The sequence below is a fragment of the Sphaerodactylus townsendi genome, linkage group LG03, assembly GCF_021028975.2.
Source record: "Sphaerodactylus townsendi isolate TG3544 linkage group LG03, MPM_Stown_v2.3, whole genome shotgun sequence".
In the NCBI taxonomy this organism is placed as follows: Eukaryota; Metazoa; Chordata; class Lepidosauria; order Squamata; family Sphaerodactylidae; genus Sphaerodactylus; species Sphaerodactylus townsendi.
Genome location: NC_059427.1, coordinates 14,928,809 through 14,954,073, shown reverse-complemented (window position 1 = coordinate 14,954,073; position 25,265 = coordinate 14,928,809). Strand labels below are relative to the sequence as shown.

The 25,265-nt window shown below is 44.8% G+C and overlaps 1 protein-coding gene and 1 pseudogene across 1 annotated transcript; both read left to right on the top strand.

The window, feature by feature from the left end:
- Positions 1-892: 892 nt before the first annotated feature.
- On the top strand, positions 893-8,198 carry LOC125427695 (ribonuclease P protein subunit p21-like). Its single transcript, XM_048487247.1, is given in 6 exon segments — positions 893-1,007; positions 2,249-2,349; positions 3,156-3,256; positions 6,839-6,924; positions 8,060-8,154; positions 8,157-8,198. Coding segments are annotated over 5 exon segments (372 nt in total). The 5' UTR covers positions 893-1,007; positions 2,249-2,301.
- A 5-nt stretch (positions 8,199-8,203) lies between these two features.
- Positions 8,204-24,656, top strand: LOC125427694 (annotated as a pseudogene).
- Positions 24,657-25,265: the final 609 nt, after the last annotated feature.

Sequence of the window (25,265 nt, the reverse complement as noted above, 5' to 3'; positions counted from 1 at the left end):
ATAATATAATATAATATAATATAATATAATATAATATAATATAATATAATATAATATAATATAATAATAGATGGGGCTGGGGGGTGCTTCTAGTGGTCACTGATAGCAGCTGGATATGTTGGTATTTGCAAGTATCTGTCCAACTCAGTCATAAAAGCGTTAACTGTTTGTATGTGAACAGGATGCTGAGCTGATATTGTAATGAGCTGACCTGCTGATTAGCTATTGGTCCATGAGATAGACGCAGCTTACGTGTTAGTGAGCACCCACATCAGAAGTTATAAAGTTAGTTTGTTTTCTTTGTTTCAGAGCAGAAGAGCAATGGACAGAGAGAAGTAGGAACAAACAGCAAGATGTAGTCTTAAGTGTACGATTAGTACTGTAAGTATGTGACAGAGCAGTACAACATTTATTTGTTTTATTCCATGTAACCCTATCCTTTTAAATTAGTAAACTTTCATATAGCAACTCAAAGTATCTCTGGCTCTCTTCTGTTATACTGGATACTGCTGCCGCATCTCCGCTAATAAGTATGTCGTTTAATCGAATACCTGCACGGAAGCTATGACGGATCCACACCGGGAATATTCCACACTGCAACATATTCCGTTTCGGATATACTGAGTACAATGCAGTATTATTCTAGGGGGAAAGAAACAGAGTTCCTGGATGGGCCAAGACAGCAAAATGGTGCAATGATTGTTTGTTTAAGCTTCGAGAGTGTGCTATTTCTGACGGGTCCGTTGACAGAGAAACAACCGCTCCGCCTCTTCGTTACTTCTGCGGTCATATTATAAAGGAATTAGCGGCGAGCATGTTTATCTAAACTACAGACGTCTCAATGAATGGAACGGGAGGGAAAGAACTACATGTCCCATAAGCCTTTGGGGGGAGCTGCGCTAGCAGGAGGAAGACGCGTGTTCCTTCGTGTGCTGCCGGGAAGGAACTTGGTCGGGCAGGTGAGTCGGATCAGTTGCTGGGCCGTGAGCAGAAGGAGGTGGAAAACAGTAAGATTTAGCTTGCGATCCTAAACAGGTGACTCCGGCTGCTGCTATTCAGAGAAGTTTGTTTCTATGAAAACATTTTTAGGACTGTACTGTTCGGTTGTGAGATCCCTCTAAAAGCTGATGAATGGGAAATTAATACTGTGATGCCGGTGAAGCGTAGTCTCATTCAGTTTTGTAAATATTTCCCTCGCCGGCATGACCCGAATAGTCAAAAAGTTTGGCTAGCATCGAATGCATCTAATCTTCCTCCTCCTCCTCCTCCTCCCCCTCTTCCTTTTTTTCACGTCAAGGCACAGCTATCTTATAGCGCCACTTAGGGGATTTTCGAGGCAAGAGACATTCAGACGTGATTCTTCATTGCCTACCTCTGCATAGCAACCCTGGAGTGACTTACCTGTTTCCCATCCAAATACTTGCCTGTCAGAGTCGACACTGCTTAGTTTTTGAGATCTGCTGGGCTCAGGTTAGCCTGGGCTAGCTCGGTGAAGGATCTAATTCTGATGTCTTTTTCAGTCCCTCATCTTGGTTTCATTGCAACGACTAGCCCCTTAACGTATTGAGACTGATCATTTAACTAGCAATTAAATTAAAAGGCGCCTTTGAGCTCCTGTGGAGTGAATTTTATGAAATAATTACTTTTAAAAATTTGCATTAATGCATTAATTTACATGGTTCTCTGTCTAAACCGGTTGGGAGTTTCTTGTAGGCTCTTAAGGAACAGCTCGCCGAGGCGAAATAGGTGACATTTTCTTATTAAGGGGCTGACACGCTGTATGCCGTTATAATAGTTATGTTTCATGCATAGGGAGAGTTTTTATGGATATAATCTCCCTGGACGGGGGCATTGCGCACACAGGGGTTGGATCTGGACTGCATTTCCCATCAGCACAATAGAACTTTCCTCCCTTTCCTCCACCCACTGATCTCCATGAAATTTTGGTTCCTGATTGGTTCCCTGAGGAATGATACATATAAGGCAGAGGCTGTATAGAAATGAAAAGAAATAAATAAATGGGGGGGGGGGTTTGCAGGATGAAGGGAGAATCTGTGGATGTAGCAAGCTTAGTTTGGATCCAGCTTCTAGAGGAATGTTGCCACGCCCCAAAGGATGCATGATTTTTTTCTAATTTTAAGATCCAAGGAGAAGATGAAGATAGAAGAAGAGCCCTAGGGGAATCTATGTAAATTAGGTGGCTGTTTTCTGCTTGTTGCTGCTTCCTAAAAGTGCCTCTTCCTTTCAGTTTTGTGGCCTGTCTCATCCCTATCAGTCTTGCGTAGATTTCTCGTATCAGCCATGATAAAAGACAAAGAAGCATTTCAGCGACTCAGTTTTCTTTACCAGGTGAGAATAACACAGGGGTATACCGGCCACAACGTGGGGGTCCAGTAATTCTTGTGGTCTTTTTCCTTGTTTTTTCAAATGTCACGCCAGAGCTTTTCTCTTAAATACGTGTGTGCACGTCTACACAAGTTTTCTTCCAAATAGGAAACGGGGGGCAGATGAAGCGATGGGCATAACTGCCCTATGTTCAGGGCCTGTGGACAGATACGATGGTCCTGGACAACAATGTCTGTGTCAGATCCCATCATAAAAAAGAATAAAGTTGCAGGGCCTGGACCCTGGGATCCTGGGGAGCCATCAGTTCACAGCAGAAAAAATAATTGTCCCATTGGAAGGGTTTCTAGTTTCACTCCATCTCTTTCTGTGCCAATTTTTCAACAGAGTGGTTTCTAATGAGGAATGGGTCATATCCACTAGGAGTGGATCTTGTGTGTATTGGTGCCATATATTGGTGGCTAATCTCGGTTCCCACTGCCTCTCCAGTATCTCATGCAAAACATGTTTCTGTCTGTGATTCATTTTAACTGGAGCTTGACCCTGGGATTTTCTGCATACAACGTGGATGGTCTGACCCCGCTTCCTTTTGCGTTCACTGCATGCAGTGTACCTCAGTGCACTCATATTTTTCATCTTTCTCTTCTGATAATGGAAACATTTTATTGGACCTTCTGGACTAATAAGGCTAACCACCACTGACAACCCCACCCCACCCCAAAGATCCTACTGTGTAGTGTGCCTGCAGAAATGTAGAACATACATAACTCTGACAATATCTATGGGATGTTTACCTTCTGTTTCCCCAACAGGCCGCACATTGTGTCTTGGCACAAAACCCAGACAACCAGGAGCTGGCTCGTTTCTATTGCCATACGCAGAACAGCATCAGCCGACGGCTTGTCTTAAGACAGTAAGTGCTTCGATGGGGCTACTGGAACATGAGGTCTTTGTCTTGTCCGGCTAAATGTCTGGAACTGTTTCTACTTCTGTTTTTCAGGCTAACTCCTCACTGTTCTTTCCTTTAAGCTGTCTCTGAACCTTCCTTTGACCTTTATAATTAATGGGGAACTCATCCAGAAATATGAGATCAGTGGGTGAGGTTCTGTTTTGTGTTCTAATTTATTTAGGGAGGCCCGCTATGGTGGTTAGACTTGGATCTGGGAGTCCAGGTTCAAATCCTCACTCTGCCATGAAAGTTCATTGGTGATCTTGGTTCAGTTCCTCTCTCTTAGCCTAACCTATATTTCACAGGTTGTTGCGGGGATAAAATGGAGAAGGGGAGAATATTGTAAGCCGCTTTGGGGGGCCCCATTGGGTTTGAAGAAGTGGAGTATAAATATCAAATGAATACAGAAGCTGCTAAAAATTGGGTTTTCTAAATGAAATTGCACAGCAATAGCAACTCAAAGACTGACAGTGTTTAATTCCATGTAAGCTTTTATGAGTTAGAGCTTATTTTTTTAGGTGCAAGAAGTGTACAATCATTGGGTTTGATTTTATGTACAGTAGAGGGAAGACAAAGTAAAATGAGATCTGGTCTTAATAGTTGGCTTGGAGCTATGGCTCTCCTTATCATAGTGTACACCCTGGAGGGTTTTTCATAACTTCACTGCGATACAGTGGAACCTCGGTTTTCGTTGGTAATCCGTCCGAAAAGAATCGATGAAAACCGAAACCGATGAAAACCAAGGCAAACTTTTCCATAGGAATCCCTACTATAAATCCAATTAATCCAGTTCTAGGCACTCCAATAAACATACTCAAAAACACATTTTTTGTGTAGGAATAAACAATATGTTTAATGCTGGAAAACAGTAAACAAACAATAACAACACTAGGGACCAGCTTCAGAGCCAGTGGACCAATGTCACACCAGAAAGCTGTCCAAAGAGGTCTGTTTCTTGACAGCTTCTTTAAGATTTTGTCTGAAAGGGTCAAGACACTTGTCATTGGGAACAAGTTGTAGGCAAGGCCACGGCCTGCACCAGCTTTGTCCGGGTGATTTTTCTCGACCAACCCTTGCACCTTACGCCAAATCGATGAAAACCGAGGCAAATCAATGAAAACCGAGACAAATTTTTCATTGAAAAAATCGATGAAAACTGAAGGCAATGAAAACCGAGGTTCCACTGTACTTCCTCAGTTATTTTTTCACATTCTGCTCTCTCTTTTCAAGTTAAGCAGTGAATGTTCTTTTGGAAATTGAGACTATAATCTGGTGATTCTGCATTCCCTGCTTTTGGCTTGTTTTGTGCCCCAGTTAGTGAGAGAATGAATAGGTAAGTCGCACCTTTTTTTTTTGTAGAAAGTGTCTTACAAAATACAGAGGCAGTCCCAAAAAATGCTTTATTTACACCTCTCGAACTCAAATGTCTAGCTGTGCACCTTATAAGGAATGCTAGTATTATTATCCTTTGTAGTGCAACCAAGAGGGAGATCAGACAGTGGCTTTGCCAAAAGTCCACCGCCAAAGTGAAGTTGGATGGCTGAGCTGGAGATTTGGGAGGCAACTCATATAGCTTCATGGTCATCACCACACTGTACTGCACCCTGGCTGACCTGCTTTTCTTAATCCTGACACTCTCCAGGCACTTTCTGCCTACACCAATCTCGAGGACTATAGAACCTCTCTTTGCTGGAAATTATGTCAATCTTGTAATATAGTTAGCATCTTGTAATATAGTTAGCAATCTTGTAATATAGTTAGCTAATCTAGCCTAGTGGTTAAAAGGACTGACTGCAAAAAATGGAAAATCCTGGTTCACCTGGGTCACGAATGTGTGTGTGTGTGAGAAAACGCCAGCATGGTGTAATGGTTAAGAGAGGCGGCCTCTGATCTGAAGAACCGAGTTTGTTTTCCTATTCCTTTGCCAAAAGCCTGCTGGATGACTCTGGGTCTCAGTTTCTCAGACCTTTCTCAGCCCCACCGACTTCACAAGGTCCCTGTTGTGGTGAGGGCAATTGTAAGCCACTTTGAGACTCCTTAAAAAATGAAGAAAAGCAAGGTATAAAAACCAAATCTTCTTCCAAAAATATGTGTGGGTGTGTAGAATGTAAGTGTTTCTTTTCTATGTTCTTCCCTGATAGGGTCTCACAGCAACTTACAAAGAAGCAGAAAATGTAACTGAGACATACAAAAGGGGAAAAGCATAACTCAGTTCCAACTTCTGAGTTGGTCCTGGACTACTAAGCTTTGACTCATTCTTGGATCCACAGCACCAAGCATCCTCTCTGGCCATGCTTACACTAAATAATCTAGAACAGGTGCCAAATTCTGTTCAATAGTTGGCACCAAAGGTTTGCTTCCTAACCTTTCTCCGCTCATACTGCGTCATATTCCTAATGATAGCACTGGTTCAACTTTACAGGCTTGTTGCATATTATCAGAGGAATCTTTAAACAGTGTGGATATAAAGATTTTCCTAATGATGGAATGTACTTTGAATGCTGGGTGGGAAAGGATGTGTTCTTTTCTTTTTTTGTTATTGTTATGCAGAGGATGGGCAATGAAATCTGGCCCGTAGCATTTATGGTAAAGTAAAGGTTGTGGCCTTCCAATACATTCATACAAAGCATGCACTGCCGATTGTGAATAGTCATCCCCATCCCATCATGCTGGGCTCCCCTTTTTTCCCCTGCTAGGACTGGGGACTCCTGCTGGGACTTCGGGTTCCTCCCAGCAGGCAAGTCAAATAGATATTAATTCTGCTCCCAGATAGAAATGGAAATTCTGCTCCCAACTGGAAATGATGGGAGGAAGGGGTTGTTACTCCTGTATTTCTGTTCCCAAACAATGGATGAAAAACTGCTGGTGACCTTCTACCGCTGTGCCATAGAGAGTGTCCTGACATACTGCATCTGTGCATGGTTTGCCAGTTGCCCAGTGGCAGATGGGAAGGCTCTCCAAAGGGTGATTACTACTGCCCAGAGAATTATTGGATCCCCTCTCCCCTCTTTGGAAGAACTGTATAATTCCCGCTGCTTGAAGAAAGTTCAGAATATTCTGAAAGACCCGTCTCACCCTGCATACTCTTTTTTTTTAAAAGATTACCATCTGGAAGACAATATAGGACCATAAAAACAAGGACAGATCAGCTCAGAGACAGCTTCTATTCTAGACCCGTGGCTATGCTGAACTCCACGGTGTTGCGTTGACGTGATTGGGGCTGTGTAGGGATGGTTGGAAGGGGAGTGTGGAAGATGGGATGTGAGAATTGAAGTCATGTGCATTGGGGGATATGTGTAATTTCGTTGTGCGTGCACAACGACAATAAAGTTTTATCTATCTTTATCCATCAAACGCTGCCCTGAACCTCACCATTGTCCCTCATCAGTAGCAGTCAGTAAATGGGGACACCTGCATCATCTCATTAGGAGCAACCTGCTCCATGCAGGTTTTGTTGTTTGTTTCTTGAGCCCCAGTTTTTAGGGAAGTGCCCCATCAATATGACATGTCCAAACTTGTCTTTTTTTGTTTCTGGTTGTCCTGTAGAGACCTTGGGTCTGTGAAACGAACCATCTGTAAATCTTGTTTCTCCCTCCTTGTCCCTGGAGTCAGCTCGACTGTACGCCAGAGAAGTAGGTGCTCCGTCGCTTTTTCTTCTTTGTAGCAGTGAATGCATTCTCCTGAGTTCTGGATCTTGCTCTGGAGAATTACTTCTGGGACAGTGTTTCCTGTAGATATGAATGAGAGGTTTGGATACAGCAAAGGTCCAAAGGCAGGAGTGGAACATTAAAATGTTATTTATTTAATGTATACCTCTCTCTTCCCAGTGCTGTGAGGTCAATGTGGTTTACGTAATAAAATATAAAATAAACAATATTAAAATATGTGGCTAGCACCGTCCCACTAACAAAAACACTCCAAATATGTGGATTACACTCCAAAGGCCAATCTAAACCATATGTGGCCCTTGCACCCTGCACAGAAACTAAGCAAGTCTGGTAGGGGATGGTGTTCACCCTATAATGTTGCATTCCTCAGGATAGAGGACACAACCAAGGAGGCCCTTCCCCTGGTGACAGCTAACTGAGCCATCCTGGGGCCAGGCATCTGCAGGACACCCCTAGATGCAGACCGGGGAGAAGGTTGTAAAGGGAAAGGCAGTCCCGAAGATACAAAGGTCCCAGACTGTTAAGGCTTGAGTATCTTTGAAATAAGACCAGGGAAGAAGAAGAATGTGGGGAACAACTGATCTAGCGGATGAGAAAAATGGGGAGGGGTTGTAGCTCAGTGGTAGAGCTACATCTCCTTGGCACGCAGAAGGTCCCAGATTCAATCCACAACATCTCCAGCAAATAAGATCAGGTGGTAGGGGATGTGACCTACCATCTGGAGACCCCTTGCCAGTCTGAGTAGACAATATTTCCTTTGTATTGTCGAAGGCTTTCACAGCCGGAGTCACTGGAGTGTTGCGGGGTTCCAGGCTGTATGGCTGTGTTCCAATAGCATTTTCTCCTGACGTTTTGGCTGCATCTGTGGCTGGCATCTTCAGAGGATCTGATGGCCATACAGCCCGGAAAACCCACAACACTTCAGTATTGCCTCTGATGGACCAGTGTTTTGACTCAGCACAAGGCAGCTTCATTTGTCTTGCTGCAAGTCGACTGATTGGGAAGAACAATTTAGGGAGGGAAAGTATTTAGGGAGGAGGAGTAAGACCATGTTTTCGAAGCTTGTCTGACTCTTTCGCTTCCTTGCCTTCTCTGCCAGAGCGCCGTAATCAGCGTTGGACTGTTGTGAGGTGTCTCAACTGTGGCTTAACCAAGCGGTTCCTCAGCAACCCTGATTATAAATTGTGGTCCAAAGGCAACCGGAGTCATTACTGGAGAACCAGAATGGTGGCCAGTGAGAGAAATGGTGAAAGGTAAGGAAAAAATCTAGAGAAGGAAAGCCTGGATCTTGTAGAGAGGGAGTATGGGAGCTTGGGAAAAGAAGGAAACGCTTTGCTTTTCAGGATTGTTACGGTGGGCTTCTACAGAGAACTGGAGGATGAAGCTTCTCTTGTTCTCTTTTTTTGATCCAGGGATTGAGCTGGGATTGGTTGTGGGTTGAATTATGAGAAAATTGAAAATGGGAGGCTTGCAGTCAGAAGAAGATGCCTCTTAGGTGAGAGGGAAAAGCCATGGTGTTGAGGCCAGAGCCAAAGAGTTTGGGAATTGTTGCAGGTCAGTGGAGGAAGACTAGGGAATTGTGGGGGGTGGGGTCAGAAGAGGCAAGGATGGACTGAAGGCCTGTGGGAAGAGAACGGAGATGTCAAAAAGAACAAGGCCAGGGGTGAAACATCTGGTGTTCAAAGCCTTTGGATGCAGGATCTAGAGTGGTCTGTAGCAGTAAAGTGAAAGGGATAGAAGTTAAGGAAGGCCCTTTTGTCGGGAATAACTGAAGTTGGGAACCAGAATGTTCAAGACTGAAGAAAAGGAGACAACTTTATTGCCAGCCACGGATTCCCCCTCTAGGATGCCCTTGTGTTGCGTGCCATCATTGGCACGCCTGATATACTATCTAATCAGTACTGTCCCCTCCCGGCCTTGGGATCGGGCACCATATATTATTGCTGCTGCTGTGTTTTATGGTTATAGATTTGTAAATTGTTTTAAATTACCTTAGTTTTTATGTGTAAAATGTTGTTTTTGGCCTGCTGTGTTTAATGTTATTATGTATTGTTGTTGCTGGCCTGCTGTACGCCGCCCAGAGCCCTTCGGGGATGGGCGGTATAAAATCTAATATATAAAAATAAATAAATAAAAAAGGTTGGGACTGTACGTAATGAAGGAGTGGGACTAACTTGCACAAAGCTGGAAATCCTAGTGGTTAAAGTGTTCAGCTCTTTGAGGAAATCTGGGGACTTTTGGAAAAAAACAATGATATGGGACAGCCAAGCAGGAGATAAATAGATGCAGAAAATGAAGCTCCAGAGAACATTTATAGGTTTACTGGAATTATCTTGTGCCCTTTATTTCCTTGTATCTCTCTCCAGGCCAAACATTCAGCACAATGCAGTGGCCCCTCAAAACATCCCCCGCAGAGAAAGCAACAGGCCTGAACTCTGAACCTCACAGTCGCCCTGCCTCTAAGGAGACCGCAGTGGGGCCCCAGTCGAAGGAGAAGGATCTAAGAGGGAAGTGAGCCCTTCCTTAATAACAGAACCTTCCTTCTGCGTTGCGGGTGGATCCTTTGGTAGCCCCCGTGTGGCTAGCAAGTGTGACTAGCAAGATTATTGGAAAGGAGTGAGGAACTATGAGGTAAATTTTGGTAAACAAAAGCCTGATAAGCCATTTGCCGGAGGTGAATGACTCAGTCTTGGGAACAAAGGTGCTTTTTTTATATACAGCCCTTCAGATAACTAGTTTTTAGGCAGAAGGTAACTAAAAGAGGCCTGGCGACAAGTCATTTCCCGTCCCACTGCCTTTGTTCTTCTCTGCCCCCAACCTCTCACAGCTCCAAATCACTTTTCTCTCACTCCACATTCCTCCCCATACCTTTTAATCTTATTCAGTCTGCATTCCTTGAGGACTGGGTTCTCGCTGTGGGTTGGATTTTACCTGGCTTGTACCAGTTGCTGACATTAGTTATTGAGCATATAGAACTGCAAAAATCCCAAATCCAAGGGGCAGATGAGTGAACTTGCTGTTGGATTCAGAGCGAGGGACTGCTCCACTCCAGTCCTTATTTTCATGTGGGGAAAATTACTGAATAAATTTGAAACAAAATCTTGTCTCTTATTTATTTTTATTTCTGTTAGATTTGCTACCCCGCCCTTTCCTGACTGACACCAGGCTCTGGGCAGCATTATGTAAAATAACATACAATTATAATAAATTCTAACATTAAAGCATGCTAACTGGCACAACTGTAAACAACTACAGAAAACACCCTCCTGACGTTATCTCAGGTTGAAAAGCTGCAACTCGGTCTTCTAAGAGTAATATGCTTGCCTTTTTCTGCTAAAGACTCCCCAACCCCAACAGTAATTGACACATGCCATCCCTGCTTGCAGGCTCCGAATGGCTCAGTTCAGGATCTGTTTTTATCAGCTCATCTTCTGTCAGTGTGAACTGAGCCTTAAAGGCTGAGGGCCAAGGATCCCAAAGTGACTTTGCAGCGTTAGTAAAAAAGGTCTGACGTTTACTTAATGCGACTGTGAACTTCTGGCCCTCCAGGAGTGAAAAAAAAATCCCAACAAACAGTTCTTTTGTAAAGGGCCAGCAAGGCTTTTGTGAAATGGCGACCGAGAAGCAAGTCGCTCTACTTGGCAGTATTCTAATTTCTTACCTTCCAAGAATTCTTGGAACGCTGACACTTGCCGAGGAACTGCTGCTTGCCATTTTGCAGGCCATTTTTCAGCAGCCAGAGTTTTCAGATGAGACTGCAGTCCCCGATAGTTTCAAATCATTGCCATTCAAACAAAACTTTTTCACATTTTGGAAGTACAGACAGATGGAATTTATGTTCCACTAGCCTTGAAGCTTGGACGAGACTGGTTCTGGTTGGCTGAGTGGATTTTTACGGCATTATCGGGACCTTTTGCTTTCAGATGCCACACCAGATCCTGGATCAGTGTTATTAGGGTCTGTATTGTGGTACAGTTGTAAATTTGGTTTGGGGGGTTTGGACATCTATTATAGTTAACAAGACTTCATCTGAAAGTGGACAACAAGTTCTGAAGAGTTAGACTGCAGTCTGTGTAAATCTATGCTGTTTTTTTCTCTGCTTAGTATAAAATCAGTACATGTAAAAGCCGATTCCCAAGATTCCATCTTAATCGCACTGCACCGGAAAATAAAATTAAAAGGGTGAGAGTTGTACAGATGGGCTAATTCTCAGTGGTTCCCATTTAATTTTATGGGAGAAAGTAAATAGGTGTGGAATACAGGCACAAGGGCTGGTTTTGTTTCTTCTGGGCAGTTTTCCTGTGTGTGTCGCTAGTACGTTCCTTGAATGTAATTTAATGGGTGTCTTTAACTCATAAGAGAAAACCAGTGTTACATTTACCTGTAATTGTTATTCATCGAGTGGTCTTCTGTGCAGGCACACATTGGGGACTATGTGTGCGCAGGCCAGCCACAGAAAAGATTTCTAAAGCTTTCTAGCAGACTAGGAGCACCCCTCCTCTTTCAATCGCTTCCCCGCCAAAACGATCACATGACCAGGAGGAGAGGCGCTACTTCCTCAGTTCTCTCCACACTGCCGGAGACCTTGAGAAACTGAATTCCAGAGAGTTCACAGTGGGGAGAAAGGAGGGATTTGTGCCTGCATAGAAGACCATTCGATGAACAACAGTTTCATCTTCATAGCTTCTGTGCAGTCCCACCTTGGGAGATTAGTAAGCTCACTGAGTTGAGGCAGGTGTGAAGCTCCCAATGGATGAGACCTTAGAAGACTACCTTCCTAACAGTTGTTTAGCATCCCAAATCGACATTCACCCAGAACTGACTTATAACAGAGCAGGAAACTCTCTAAAGGTCCCTACTGTAATACATGCAGGAAAGCGGCAAAGAAAAACAAGCCTCTGTTGCAGAGATGTGATATGCAAAGTGGTATTGAGCAGCCATGCACTTTAGACAGAGTAGGATAGCTTCTACCAATCCACAAGGGAGAGCAGAGTGAAGATGCTGACCAGTCGCCTTCTTGGAACCCTTCCACAGTTCTAAACAGACTGGACCCTAAGTGAAAAGTCACATTCCAGACATATGTAGGAATACACAGATGTTTTGGCACCAGAAACAAGTTTAAGGATAGCATTGTGAGCCATGAGGACTGAGAGACAATCTCTGATAGAGAATCCTGGCCAGGACATCAGACATCCTAACTTTCATGAAAGCTCATGAATAGGGGAGGCTAGAATGTACATGTCCTCATTCCATATTTGCTGCCACAGGAGGTGGTGATGGCCACTAACCTGGATAAGAAGGCTTTAGTGGGGCTTGGACAGATTTTTGGAGAAAGAGAAGTCGATTTATGGTCTACCAATGCATTGATCCTCCTTGATCGAGATTGCAAATGCCTTAACAGACCAGGTGATCGGGAGCAACAGCCGCAGAGAAGGCCATTGCTTTCACATCCTGCATGTGAGCTCCCAAAGGCACCTGGTGGGCCACTGCGAGTAGCAGAGAGCTGGACTAGATGGACTTGTTCTTATGTTCTTATGAAGTGCAGCATACTGAAAAAAAATCCACTATTATAAAGGAAGCCCCAGGGAAGTGCAAAGAAATCAATTAGGGTTATGCCTATGTTTGTAATATCCTTAGAAACTCAATAAGGATGAAGAAAGTTTATAGAGAATTTGAATCCCAACCAGGGGCCACAACATAATCAACAGCACAAGAAGCAGAGTCCAAACCCTGTTTCAGCCCCACTAGACACTTTCCCACTCAGAGGTACAAGCTCTGGTAGTGAAGGAATTGCACTTGCCACTCCAAGTAACCTGAGGCCACTGTTACAATGCCGGAAAGGAGCTGATTAAAACCAAAGTCATCAGCAGGGGAGCAAATGCACCATAATCATAAAAGTAGTGAAGCAGACCTGGTGTGGACAAAGAAAGGATGCACAGCATAAATGAACCATGTACAACCCAATGCGAGCAATCTTGCCACAGCAAAAAAAGGCTAGGGGGAGATTATAAAAGCAGCAAAAGGTTACTAATTATTTGGTGTGTGTGCCGAGAGGGGGTTACCCTAATGGGTGATTTTGCACACGCGGATTTTTTTGCCTTAGTTACGCCTCCTACCTCTCAGCAGGTAGTGGCTGCAGAACTTGGGAAGCAGTCTTAGCAGGAGGTGCACTGGCGTTATTGTGGCAGCCTGTGCTCATGCGTTCATTCAAGGATTTCCCCGCCTTCAAGGACCGGGCGCATTGCTGGCTGCGTCCTTGCCACAGCCTCCCGCCCCAGAAATGCCCCCCGCCAAGCCCCGAACAAATGCCCGGCCAAGCCACCGTTGCCCCACCCAGCCACATTGGCGCTACGCCACAGTTTGAATCCCACCACCATGGGAACCTGTTACTAAAATTTTTGGATCCCACCACTGGGCATTCCCCAATGATGGGGTTCCCTGTCAAGAAAAGAGCCAAAAAAAAAGAACAGGATACGGAATGTCCCACTATTGGGCAAGGCCAAATAGCCAGGGCCTCCAATCACAGTATCTTTTCCTTTAAGAGGACTTTCCCCCTTACAGGACCTTTCCCTTTAAGAGCCTTTAAAAGACTGAGGCCAGACTGAGGCCAGCCCCTTACAGGACCTTTCCCTTTAAAAGACTGAGGCCAGCCTGGAAAGTGGAGCTTACCAGGCAGGAAGGGGAGGAAGACCTCCAGGCCATACAAGCCGCCTGAAACTGAAACAGAGCCACCAAAAGTGAGTTGGGGGGTGGGGGTGGCATGACCCAGGCAGAAGCCTTCCCTCTCCCCCCAACCACCCCAAAAGGTCAGGTGGACCCTTGGGGGGCCAGCAGAAGCATTCCCTCTCCCCCCAACCACCCCAAAAGTCCAGGTGGACCTTTGAGGGGCTGGCAGAAGCCTTTTTTCTCGCCCACTCCCTCCAAAAGGCCAGTTGGACTTCCCCCTGCCACCCCATTTCCCCCACTCCTAGCCTCCCCTTGCCTCCCTTCCCCCCCCCACTAGCTCAGCTGGCATTGTTCTGAAAGGTGATGATTTTGAGGTGGCTAGTGCAAAAATCATGAGGATCCGTGTGGATCCATGTTTTTCAAGCAGATTTTTGCACCACGGCGGCACCACGAAGCAAGGGATGTGTGATTATTGTGTTCAGACATGTGGCCAGGGGCTTCAGCTGTGATGTGCTGGTGATTTGGGGGTGACTTAGTGCAAAAATCATGAGGATTCATGAGGATCCCTGTTTTCCAAGCAGGTTTTTGCGCCACTGCTGTGCCACGGAGCATGGGATGTGTGATTGTTGTGTTCAGGCACATTGCCAGGGGCATGAGCTGCGATGTGCTGGTGATTTTGGGGTGAACAAGTGGAAAAATCGTGAGGATCCATATGTTTTAACTACATTTTTGTGCCACTGTGGTGATGCAGGATTATTTTGTTCAGACACAGAGGTATGAGCTGTGATGTGCAGGTGATTTTTGGGAGACCAGATGGATCATGAGGATCTATGTTTTTCAAGCAGATTTTTGCACCACTGCGGCACCACGAAGTGTGGGATATGTGATTGTTTGTTCAGACATGTGGCAAATGGCTTGAGTTATGATGTGCTGGTGATTTTGACAGTGCAAAAATCATGAGGATCTGTGTTTTTCAGGCAGGTTTTGTCATTAATATTTTAAAAGTCTTTCTTATAGCATAATCTAGTTTTGTGCACCTCTTTTTGGTATATCTTTTTTCATACTTAAAATTGGACCCTTTCGGTATATCTTTTTTTATACTTAAAACGGTCACTAGGCAGCAAACTGGTCGTTAAATTATTTGAATCCCACCACTGGAAGTTCAGAACTGGTTGTTAAATTATTTGAATCCCATCCCTGGCTGCATCAAAAGAAAGGAGGAAAAAAACCATCTGAACATTCCCAAGGTTGAAATATACACCAAAAAAAACCACCCCAACTTATTTTATGGTGGCACCTGTAGGCATATAAAGATGACAGAAACAAAAGCTGTGGAACCTGGGGGGGGAAAGCTAACCAACTTGGAAGAATAAGGACTGGGCAAAGATGGAGAAAGGCAAAACTCAATCTGTAGCATTAAAAGAGTTGACCAGGAAAGGATCAACAACGAACCATCAACAGAGCAGGTTGCGACAGGGGTTACAACATCTCTGCAGAATTCAGAAGTTTCCTCACAATGGACATGAGTTTGATAGAAAACAGGACGTCTGTTCTCAAAGATTACGGTATCTTATATGGTGTAATAAACCGTTTGTGTGTAAATCGCTGTCAAGTCACAGCTCATTTGCGGTGACCCCACCAAGGGGGTTTCAAGGCAAGTGGGGAGCAGATCTGGTTTACCATTGCCTTCCTCTGCAGAGTCCATCTTGGTGGTCTTCCATCCAAGTATGGAGCCTGCTCAGCTTCCAAAATCTGACAAGAGAGAGCTATACCATGCTGTCTTCTCTCCAGAAATAAACATGACATTTCCTAAATTAAATGCCAATTTATAAAATACCAGTTTTGCAATAGAAGGTTTTATAGCAGTGGTGGCGAACCTATGGCACAGGTGCCAGAGGTGGCACTCAAACCCCTTTCTGTGGGCAGGCGGGAAGAGACCCCCCCCCCCCCCCCCACACACACACACACACACATCTAGGTTGGCCTGGGCTATTGGGCTCAATTATTAGCATTAAACCTAAGACCTAGTTTTGGGGAAGCAGTGTAGGTAACCCTGTTAAGCACTGTTAAACCCCACTGATTTTCACGCGAAGAACTAAAGCATGATCCTTTACCTGGGAGTAAGCTTGGTTGCTGGCAATGGGGCTTGCTTCTGAGTAAACCCTCCTAGGGTCGTGATTCACCCATTGGAAGAGTTGCACAGTTGCTTCAAAGCAAAGCCACCGACTACCACCAAGCTTACTCCCGAGTAGCGCACACCTCAGAGCCAACCATTTTTTCTAAACCTCAGTATTCAGGTTAAATTGCCGGGTTGGCACTTTGCGATAAATAAGTGGGTTTGGGGTTGCAATTTGGGCACTCGGTCTCGAAAAGGTTCGCCATCACTGTTTTATAGGGTGACATACAAAAAGACATTTCTGATCTGTCTGTGTTCCCTTCTCCATGATGCTGACAGTTAAATGAACCTTTTCCAGCAATTATATTGGAAGTTGATCTGCATGAATCCTTTCTATTAACATTTTTTAAGAGATTACTGATGGTTGGGGTGGCATCTCAGGGTGATTCCCATGCATGCAGGTTGTAAGTGGAAACGGGTCGAGGTCCTTTTGAAGAGTTTGGCAGGGGGAGTTCCCACAGAACTCGCCCCCAGAATGCTGCTAAACCGTTTTAGGGGCCAGAACCTGAGTTGAAGGAAAATTGCTAAATTAGTGACTTTTTCCCTCCAGCCCAGGTTACAGGAAAGATTCTTCCTGCTTTCCTGTGCCAACAAGCGGCAAGCAGGAGCATTCAATCCCCCACCCGCTTTCATCCATCCTCCTTAAGTGGTGGATCCCCCAGGTGGCCACCATTAGTGGGATACTCTAACATAGGCAGCTGCCATGCAATTCAAAGTCTTGGTGGGGTGGATTCTTGGATGGAGGGGTGTCCTCAGCTGTACAGTTCACACAGAAACACAGTGTTTCCTTGCGAACCATGCTGACTCCTCCCTCCGAGATCCCAGCAACCCCAGCTGGCCCTTGCACCCACCTTGCAAATGGTGGCAGAGGCAGCAGAAACGGTTTCCGTGAACCCTTGCAGCCTGTGTGGAATTTGACCTGGAGAGCTTCCTGATAATAATATCCTTTAGCAACTGACAGAGCTTGGGATTATTGGCTATTCTGGTTTCCAATGTCAGGATCATGCCTGGAGTGTGCTTTTGGTATAATGTAATCCATTGCTGTCTGCACCATATTCTTTCCATTCTATCTCTAATGTGAATTTATGGCTTCTGTGCCTTCCTAGACAACTAGGCCTCCCCTGGACATGTCGGGCACCATGGGGAAAAGAATAATTGTTGTTATCTTGCCTCTGGGCTGAGAGCCAGGAGGCTCCAAATTATACTGATAGAATAACCTTGGTGCTGGGTACAACTAAAATGTAATGGTTGCCAGATGTTCTGCTCTGAGAAAATGAGAGGGGGGATTTGGTGGGGATAGATGTGTGTCAGCCATGTTCTTCAGAACTGGCTTTGAAACTGTATACCTGGTTTCTATTTATCCATGTAATAAAGGCTACTGGAGCAATATACCAGAGTCTAATTATTGGAAGTCTAATTATAAAACTACCCTGGTGCTGGATAATATTGTTCCAACTGCACTGGAGCATCCAGAACCTAGCTATTTGTCTCCTGGACATCCACTGCAAGACTGGTAAATATAATCTTTGATATCTCATCCCTTCTCTCTCTATATATATATATCCAAGAAACCTGCCTTTCAATTCCTCCTAAAATACATCCTAGGAAACCTTATATGTGTGTGCTTTTACCCCAGTAACTGAGTGATTGTCAAAGTGAGAGAATTTATTTTTATTCCATTTCTTATTTTCCCAATAAAATCCTAGAAATTTATTTTCTCTACTGGTTTCTTATAGTGAGCTGGAAACCTGTATACATAGGCAATATATATCGATCAAGGTACCCAACGGCCTCCTTAAGCCAACAATGCCCATAGACCTTGTGCTCTACAGCTAATTTCCCAAACCAAAGAGGGTCGTTCCATCCCAACCATTTTGGGTAACAGATTTGGCCCGGAGCCGTGTGGGCATTGCTCCTGCACTCTTGAGGAAATAGTGTGAATGCACCTCATTTTTTCCTCACTTCTAATACAGAATGTAGGAAGGATTCTTAAAAGAAACCATAGCTTTTTTCTCTCTCCTTTTTTGTATGTGTGAGTTCTGGCGTACTTGTGCTTAGAAGCATCTATTGTGTGGGACTGGAGGTTATTCCTTGACCACCTGACCTACCTCCTCGTTCAGCCGTCCACAGCTGGCCACTAGCACCGTCAGTGAGCCAATCTGTATTGCAAGGGGGCAAGCAATAGGATCATTATCCTGGAGAACGTGAAGTCGCGGGAGGTAGATTGCTAATTAGTAAAGGGGACCGCTACGTGGCTAGGAGCTTCCACTGATTGGTTAGGGCCTCTGTAATTGGTCAGGAGTCTTAGCTAAAAAAATTTCCCTCACTGCCACCTGAGAAAGGTCAGCCATGCGCATCAGGGTGGTAGGGTGTCACTCCGCCATAAGTCAAAAGTGTTAGCGGATAATTCCGGACTACAGAGTGAGGACCCACTGCCAGCCAAAAAATCCAGCTTCTTTTCTAAAAGGATCTGCCCCCCACTCAGTTTGGTTCCCATCCCTCTTTCCCCCGTTGTTCTGAAGTAGCCCCCAGACACATGACTGTAAGTTCCAGAGAGTTTGTTTTCCCCTCTAGGACCTCTTACCGGATAGTGAGAGTCAGAGTTCTAAAATCCCATCCCTGAGCCAGAGCAATCCCTGCAGGAATTCACAGTTGTGGAGGATCCTGCACCCTTGTGAGGTATAGCTGTTAGGAAGGTGAGGAAATGCTGAAACAGCACAATCACAAGGCATAGACCACTCCCTGGCTGTAGAAGCAGTCTATCCCGTTTGTGTGGTCACTTTTTCACAGAAGCGAGGAAAATGTCTTAGAATCAAGCTGCCTTTCGCTGGCAAAGAAAGCTTCAGTTTTTTATAGAATTAGAAAATAATGGGGTGCACAAAAAAAAGGGAGGGTTGCCCAGACCTTTGGAAGGCTCTTACCCTGCTTTCCCCGAATATAAGACATCCCCGGAGAAATAAGACGTAGTAGAGGTTTTGCTAAAGTGCTTGAAATATAAGGCATCCCCCCAAAAAAGTAAGACTTAGCAAAGTTTTTTGTTTGGAAGCATGTCCGACGAACAGAACACATAAAAATACGACATTCCCTGAAAATAAGACACAGCGCATCTTTGGGAGCAAAAAGATTAATATAAAACACTGTCTTATTTTCTGGGAAACATGGTAGGAGTGCCTTTCAGGAATAATGGGAGTCAAAAAACCCTGTTATTGATATAAGCTTGCGATAGTAGCAGTTATATCGATACTGTAGCCCTGTTCCAAAAAATACCCCCCCAGAAGAAAAGGCAAAGCAATTCCCTAGAACCACATTTCTGTTGATATCTTCCCACCTCCCCTCCCCACACAATAATAATAACAATAACACACACACATACATATTCTGGTTTTCAAATGCAATAAAAAGATAGCAATTTTGCAGTGCTTCTCTGTTTATATTGATATAGTCATTTAACAATTTAATAAATAGTAAAAGCTGAAGTTGTGCCTGGCCCCCTCACTTTTGATCTTTTGGAGGCAGCCCCAAAATTGCTTTATTTAGAACTGTAATTATTTTAAGTCAGTCCTAAATTGTGATTTTAAATTTTTGTACGACATGTTTTTTTAGTTTTTATGTAAAACATTCATATTGCAAACCATCTTAAGCTTCATAGGAGGAAAGGCAGCCAATAAATCAGTGTGGCGTGGCTCCACAGAAATGCTGTCTTATCCACCTGTGCTATTCAGTGCCTTGTGCAAAGCTTTTTTGGACAGCTCATTTGCATCGTTAAAGTACATACTCTTTTTATAAGAAACGTTCAGAGGGGCATTTTTGCAAGTGGATTTAGAACTGTGGTGAAACAGAACAGACCTGAGGGGCACCTTTACAATGGAATAGGATTGAAGTCTACTGTGATGATTATGGGTATTTCTCTAAAGTTTGGCAATATTGTTACTTTATTAAAGTCAGGAAATCTCTGTTCCTTCCTACTCTGAACATTCCGCAGAGAACCTTTCTCAACTGTCTCTTCACAGGAATATCCACAGCATCAGTTATACCCAGGTTCCTCCCATTATTAATATATAGTAAAAGGCCTGTGGGTTTTTTTGCTCTGCTCCACATGTAACTGATAAGTGAACCGATAGGCAAAAAGCTGCAAAAAAAATCACTGGCGGCTGGGACAAAAGAAAGGTGAGTCTGCTGTGTCAAAGGAGCCGGTTGCATTGGGTGATAGGAAAAAGAAGAGGAGGATTCTTGACAGGGAAATTAAATCCTGGCGAGCTCTGCTCCAAGCCAGTTGGCACAGGCATATATATACAGTTTGGGCAAAGGAGAGCGGTTGCCCTAAGTTAGAGATGCCGAACATCTTAGAACATCAAAAAAGAATTTGGAAAATGCCTACCGCCTTGATTCTGCTGGCATGTTCCCTGCCCCCTCCCCCAAACAAAAGAGAAAGGATTATTTTACATATCATGTATGTAATAATAATAATAATAATAATAATAATAATAATAATAATGTAGCCAATAATAATAATAATATTTATAAATAGCCCTCCACCGGAATCAGAATATTGAGCAAACAGATAGATAGAGCACTTAAATAAAATCCATAATATCAAGATTTAAATAATCATTAAATAGTGGATCTATATGTTAAAATCAACCCCATTAAAATGCGGCGTCCGAATATCAGATATACTGTTAGAAGTCCTACTAATAAATCCTATGAAAAGAAAGGGGAGAGGGGGGGGACGGCAAGGTCCACAGATGTTATAAAAGGGGGTGTCATCAGCGGCCGGACTCCCCAAAGGCCCGGTGGAATTATCCGTCTTACCTTGAGCCCCTCTGAAATTCATTAAAAGATCCCGCAGGGCCCGCTTTGCTGGAGGAAGAGCGTTCCACCAGGCAGGGGCCAGAGCTGTAAAGGCTCTGTAGCCTGGGTGGAAGCCAACATCATTGAGGAGCTAGGGATCACACCAGCAGATTGGCCTCTGCTGACCGCCAGAGGCCGATTAAGACATGTGTGTGGTGCTATATGCTATATGAAGAAACACCAAATGATTATAAATGTGACTCAAGTAGGCAGAATAGTTGGTGAATACACAGCTTTTATCACTTTTGACAGAGCATGTCAGAAGTTGGCTATCACTGCCTCAAGCACTTGGAGGTGGGGCCAGCCCATGCCCCCCAATGCTGCTTGCCAGAAGTGAAAAAAAAAAAAAAAAAAAAAGGGGTGGGTGTATGGATGGGCATAGCAGACCAAGGTGCTGAGGGAACAAGGGAGCCAGCCAGGAGGGCCCGAGGCCCTTGCTTGCTTCCCTGCAGCCCCCAGGAGGCTTAATGCAGGTCTGGGGACTCTGTGGGGATGTGGTGGAACCAGCCACTGTCCTCAACATGCTTCCTTGAGAGCAAGGCCCACTCATGTGAGGTGATGATTAGATATGGCGCTTAGAAACACACATACCCCCAACACACACACGCATCGGATTGGGAACGGAGAGGTTACCCAAGCACAAACTGGGGAGGGAGCTTTCCAAAGGAAGAGACCCTACCTGTTTTAACTATTGTTTCCTCAGGACTATAGTGGGAGTTTAATCTCAAAGAAAGCACAGTAGGTTACTGAACCCTAGGTAAGTGAAGCTGGTTGGGGGGATTTTCATTTTGTTTTGCTGAATTTTAAAAGAGGATGTTCTTATAGAAAATGTGGAAATTTTCCCTAATAAAAATTGTGTTTACTCTCCCATGCAAGAAATAATCAAGGCCAATGTTTATTAGCACTGGAAAAGCGATAGCTGGGGGGTGGGGTGGGAGGTTAGTGTCAATGACAATATGGCTATTCATGATGATTAGTGGATTTCTACAGTACTTTTAGAAGTGTGGATGAAATTAATTCCAAGCGTGCTTTTGTGGACTAGAGCATGCTTTTTCAGATGTGCGAGTTAAATTGGATTGTCCCTAGGAAACGCTATAGGAGCAATAATAGCTAGATCTACTTAGAAGTAAGCTCCATGTTAATCTGTGGGGCTTACTCCATGAAAAAAATTCTTGGATTGCAACCAAAATGCCTCAGAAGTGGGTATTGAACCAGGAAAGTCTATCCTGGAATACAAAATCTGCATTACTTCATGTACCGTATTTCCTGCAACCTCTGAATATAGCTATAAATTCTGGATTTAATTCTGATCTTTTGAACACTTTCACAGGTGTCGAAGCTCACTGGCCTCCAGATATTCATGAACTACAATTCCCATTGGGCCTTGCCAATATAGCCAGTGCTCATGTTGGCAGGGACTGATGAGGAATTAGCAGATTCATGGTATCTGGAAGGGCGATGAGTTTGACACCCCTCATCTGTAAGTTCCCTGAATACATTGGCAAAGTAAACTTGGTGAAGATCAATACATGTTGCTGTAGGTTAAAAAAAAAAGTAGTTGTCTGGTTTTATAGGTTGCTGACTTTTTTCCTCAGCAGTATTGATTCCTGTATCTTCCTGGTTGGCAACTGCCACCGCCCATTAATTGGTGCAGTGGAGACTTCATTTTCGTTCACTCTACAATCCCTTTGCATTTCACATCTTAAAATACAAGAATGAACAAAAACTTTAAAAGCACGTTAATTACAAAGCATAATTACAAAGCAGTGGCATAGGAGGTTAAGAGCTCATGTATCTAATCTGGGAGGAACCCGGGTTTAATTCCCAGCTCTGCACGCCCTGAGCTGTGGAGACTTATCCTGGGGAATTCAGATTAGCCTGTACACTCCTACGCCGCGCCAGCTGGGGGACTTTTGGGCTAGTCACAGCTTCTGAGCGCTCTCAGCCCCACCCACCTCACGGGGTGTTTGTTGTGAGGGGGGAAGGGCACGGAACAACAACACAAGCCTTTATTGGCATATAAAGCGGGACAAAATTTTTAGGGAAGGGCAAGGAGATTGTAAGCCCCTTTGAGGTCTCCTGCAGGAGAGAAAGGGGGGATATAAATCCAAACTCTTCCTCTTCTTCTTCTTCTTCTTTAAAAGAGAAAAGAGCAGAGCAGGTGAACTAAGACCAAGCTATCTTATTTTGGTCACATTATGAGAAGACAGGAATCACTGGAAAAAATAATGCGCTAGGAAAACTTGATGGCACCAGGCAAAGGCGGAGACCCAACATGAGATGGACTGACTCCATCAAAGAACTCACAATCTTCATCTTGCAAGAGCTCAGCAAGGCCATTAACAGGACATTTAAAAGGTCCCTACTTCATAGGGTTCCCATAAGTTGGAAATAGCAGATGACATTTAATACACATACACCAACCGCAAGGCCTCATTTTAAATAGGGTGAAGGCTTAAGTGAAAATTCTTATCGAGGGTCTTTGTATTCTACAACAGTGACAACTGTGCTTGGTTGTTTGTCCCAGATTGGTTGCTTGTGATAAGAGCATTGTTTGCTCCTGCAAAAGGCGTTTGGTGCTTCTCTTAGCCTAGAGTTTTCCAGCGAATGTGGAAGTCTGGATGTGCAATACATAAAGGTTATGAATTGAAAAGTACCTTCAGCTTGGACTCTGCAGAAATCTCCTAACTACATTTAAATCTATCCTTGGCACGTCTGATGCTCCTGACGTCTAGTGTACTTGTTACAATATTGGCCTTCCTGTTCCTCAGACTCGTGAGATATCTGGCCCTCCAGATTCATGAGGGAACATCCTGTCTTGTATTTTGTGTAGCTTCTTCTGGGATGCTTCCCTTTCAGGTGCTGCAATGCCTCGTCTCCCGCTTTGGTCCTTCACCAGCTTCCTGGCCCTTTCCCTTCCGGAATCCAAGTCTTCCGCTGATAATGTAGTGCTGTAGTAGTCACCACCAGTGGCCCTGTCCAGGGAAGGCGTCTCCCCAGCTGGCTCAAAAGCAGTCACAGCCTATCTGGGGCTCTCATACGCAGAACCCCCTGTGGGGAAACTGCGTTTCCAAAAGCCTGTTCCCCATAAGCCATGGAGCCCACACTCTGGGGGGAAGCCACCAACTTTGGCAATTCATGCCCCCAAATGCTGCTTTCGGGCGCTCCTGATGCTGAAATATTCTCAGCCAACACACCCCGTTCGGAAGGTGCCTTTTCCTCAATGTTTGGGTACCCCCATCCCCGGCCCTCCACACCAGCTGCTGTCCTTGTCTGGATCTCTGGTGGTGCAGGTTTTTTTGTTAGCACAGCTTCCCTTTTAATATATAATGGGGCATTCTTGGCTGCTGCTGCCGAGAATGGTGATTGTGGTGTCCGCCAATTGCGCCTGGGACCTCTAGGCTTCCTTTCATTACCACCAGCTGCCCACAGGAAGCGATGGCCTGTTGGACCAACAGTTGCCAGCCCTGAGATGGATGAAGGGAGAATAAACGCCTTGCCTTTGGAGGAGACCCTTCTCGGATCACCCATCCTTTTGAAGAGTGTTGGAGGAGCATCTGTCAGTTATCACCTCCTCTCACCGAGGGAGTCAGCCTCTTTTTAACCGGGCTGTGCTGGAGAGTGGGACTGCCACTGCACCCTGGGCTTGGGTAAGGCCTGTAGAGGAGGCCAAGAGGAGAGCTCTGGTTCTGGCAGGAGTGATGGGCTGCCAAAAGAAGATGGGGGCAATGCCACAGTGAACTGCTTGCACGGCAAAAGGCAATGGAAGAATTCCGAAACCGTTGTATTCTCAGTTGGCGGATCCCAAGATTGTTTTGGAAACTTCCTTTTCGTACCAACCACAGATGGAGATTTTGTTCCTGATGACCCACAGAAACTAGTGAAGTCCAGGCGCTTTCAGGCCCGGCCTACTATGATTGATGCCACTTCTGATGGAAAGTCCGTCTTTATCTTCTCGCAGCTTCTCCTTTATTATGTACATCCAGCGAATGCCTTTTTTTGACCTGGGAGAAACTTTTGGAGGGGCTGAAGTTGGAAGTGTAATGCGCAATGCAATAATGACACCAGAATTCAAGCCATTGCTTAGAGTTGGCGGGAACCCAGAGGCCGAGGAGCCCAGCACAGAATCGTTCTGCCTTATCCCCAGGCCTGGGGGGGATTATTTCTTTGTATGTCCAGCAGTAATGAGGTTTTAGAGACTGGCGAAGACCCGGGAAGCCCCGTGCTCAAACATGCATTTACCCATCACAGTAATGGCTCCTGTTTGGCCTGAATGGATGGAGTCACCATGGATCTGAACTCCCATGCCTTTTTGGAACTCTGACATTACTACCAGGAACCAATAAAACGCATACAAAGTGGGAGTTAGAGCTAATCCCCCGAGTGATGCGGTACTGGGCAGGATTTGCCAGAAGCGAATGAGAGAACCTATGAGAATATTTACGCCTTACGAATATTCACCATTCCTGGCCCAGAAGCGTAGCATTTCCCTCCGGGTTTCTTTGGTGATATCGAGGGTCGATTCCCACTGGCAATTAATCCTGGGACAGTCACCCGAAGTATCCCGGTTTTCAGCGATCTCCCCACTGCCGAACCGCGGGACACAGATCAG